Genomic DNA, 2379 nt, shown 5'->3' on the forward strand with positions numbered 1-2379 from the left:
TTCTTTTATAAAACAGGTAATTCCAACCTCGCTCGAAGGCCTCTTCGCCCTTAGAGGTGCCGGACGGGCCAACGCCGCGGACGGGCCAACGCCGGATTACGTCCTCCAACACCAATTATTCCATCCACTTCAACCACCCATAACGTGACCACAATGCAATCAATTGACGCTGCGCTTGCTGCTATTAACGCTTTGAAGCCTAATGAAAAACTTGTGTATTCTCAAATTGCAAAAAAATATGGTGTTGACCCAGGAACGCTGAGCCGCCGCCACCGAGGTATTTCTCGCTCCAGACAAGCAGCTGCACAAAACCAGCAGGCAGTCCACCCACAACATGAAGCTGAGCTTATCGACTATATCGATAGACTCACTAAGCGAGGCCTAGCACCCACACGGAGTATCATTCGAAATATCGCGTCGCAGCTAGCTCAGAAGCAGCTCGGATATCACTGGGTTGATCGCTTTGTTCATCGTAACTCGCATCTCGTTATACTCAAGCGCACCACGCCAATCGATCGTAGCCGGCGCCGAGCTGATTCAGAAAAGAAATATCAGCTCTACTTCGAGCTTCTACGCCAAAAAATCGATCAATATAAAGTAGAGCCGCGACATATATATAATATGGATGAGAAGGGCTTTATGATTGGAGTACAGTCCCGCTCAGTCAGAATCTTTTCTAAAGCTGCTCTCAAGTCCAAATTGAAAAGATCAAATATTCAAGATGGTAATCGCGAATGGATTACGCTGATTGCATGTATCTGCGCGGATGGATCGTATCTAGATCCAAGCATCATCTACTCCAGCAAATCCAGCTCTATCCAGAACTCATGGCTCCAAGGTTTTGATCCAGATATACATACTGTGTATATCACCGCATCAGCCACTGGCTGGTCGAATGATAATATCGGTCTCCAATGGCTCAAACAAGTGTTCGATCCAGCCACCAAGCCAAAAGCTCGATCTTCTTACCGATTACTCACCATGGATGGGCACCATAGTCATATAACGATGGATTTCATTGACTATTGTGATCAGAATAAAATACTATTGGCTATATTCCCGCCGCACTCAACGCATACGCTGCAGCCGCTCGATATTGGATTATTTAAGCCACTATCTACCGCATACTCGAACGAGCTATCAAACTTCACCGATACCAGCCAAGGGCTGATACCATTCACCAAATCTCACTTCTTCCCAATATTCTGGAGAGCTTGGTGCGCAGCGTTCAAGGAATCATCAATTCTCCATGCTTTTAGAGCTACTGGACTCTCACCATTCAATCCAGAAGTTATACTTCAAAAATTCAGAACTATAGCTACTAATAGCGATAGAGACGTATCAGTAGAATCAGCGTCTAATTGGAGAGCGATTCGACAGCTACTTAATCAATCTACAAGTAGTAGATCGATCTCAGCGCTTAATAGAATCCTGATGAAACTATCCGCCGATACAGCGTTTCTTCAACGAGAAAACGAGCAGCTCCGGGCAGCTCTCATCGATGAGAGACAGCGCAAGGAGCGTATCCAGCCTGGTACGCTCGAGCTGTCTGACGATTATCATGGTGGAGCTACTTTCTGGTCTCCACGGAAGGTGCGAGAAGCTCGCCGCCAATATGAGCAGAAACAGCGCGATCATGAGGAGTTACAACGCCAAAAAGCTATCGCGGTTAAAGCTAGAGAGGAGAGAAAGCTACTCAAAGCTCAAGAACTAGATGCGCGACGGCGGGCGCGGGCACAGGCAAAACTAGATCGTGAGAGGCAGAAAGCTGAAGCAGCTGCCCACCGGATAGCCCGCCAAGCCGCCCACAAACGACTTCAGAAAGCTATCAAAATCTCACAAAGGGGAAAGAAGCCTACCTTCAAGCGCTCTACTGAGCTAGCATCAAAGAATATTATCGTTGGCAGTAGTAGTGGTGGTGCGCAGCGAGCTAATCGATCAGCTGCACCACCATCACCACGCTCGCGTTCAGGCCGCCCCATCAAGCTGCCAATCAAATATCAGTAGATAGATCAAATAAACAATACTACGAGATTACTATACTAGAGTTTCTCGCGATAATAGCTTTTATGTAGAGCTCTACAGCTTCAAGTTTGTGATAGTACTGTTGGGGAGAAATCCGGCGTTGGCCCGTCCGCGGCGTTGGCCCGTCCGGCACCTCTAGGTGGTCTGTGTGTTTTTGTTTTCGTGAGTGAGACGTGTTCAAATTAGCTACTTTACCAGCTTCTAGCTCTATAGCGCATGGGCTGCACGGCTTGGCACTAGTTGCACTCGATTTCTTAGGAAGGATTTGTATATATTTAGCTAAAATTACACCTAGTCTGAAAAACTCGAAGTTGCTTGGTGTGCTTGATACACTTGATTGCTTGATTATTCAAA

The 2379-nt window shown here is 46.9% G+C and overlaps 2 protein-coding genes across 2 annotated transcripts; both read left to right on the plus strand.

Moving 5' to 3' along the window:
• Nucleotides 1-153: 153 nt before the first annotated feature.
• Nucleotides 154-582, plus strand: COCSADRAFT_59810 (uncharacterized protein; the record flags this gene model as incomplete). Its single annotated transcript, XM_007708036.1, has 1 exon — nt 154-582. A coding segment is annotated over one exon (429 nt), but the record flags the coding sequence as incomplete, so codon positions are not given.
• A 368-nt stretch (nt 583-950) lies between these two features.
• COCSADRAFT_42126 (uncharacterized protein) lies at nt 951-2161 on the plus strand. Its single transcript, XM_007708037.1, has one exon. The coding sequence runs from the start codon at nt 982-984 to the stop codon at nt 2005-2007; it is 1026 nt and encodes a 341-aa protein (XP_007706227.1). The 5' UTR covers nt 951-981; the 3' UTR covers nt 2008-2161.
• The last annotated feature ends 218 nt before the right edge of the window (nt 2162-2379 follow it).

Source organism: Bipolaris sorokiniana, assembly GCF_000338995.1.
Source record: "Bipolaris sorokiniana ND90Pr unplaced genomic scaffold COCSAscaffold_126, whole genome shotgun sequence".
NCBI classification, from domain to species: domain Eukaryota; kingdom Fungi; phylum Ascomycota; class Dothideomycetes; order Pleosporales; family Pleosporaceae; genus Bipolaris; species Bipolaris sorokiniana.

What these genes read in the sequence shown, in the direction of transcription:
- COCSADRAFT_42126 (XM_007708037.1), top strand. Translation starts at nt 982, where the DNA reads ATGGATGGGCACCATAGTCATATAACGATGGATTTCATTGACTATTGT.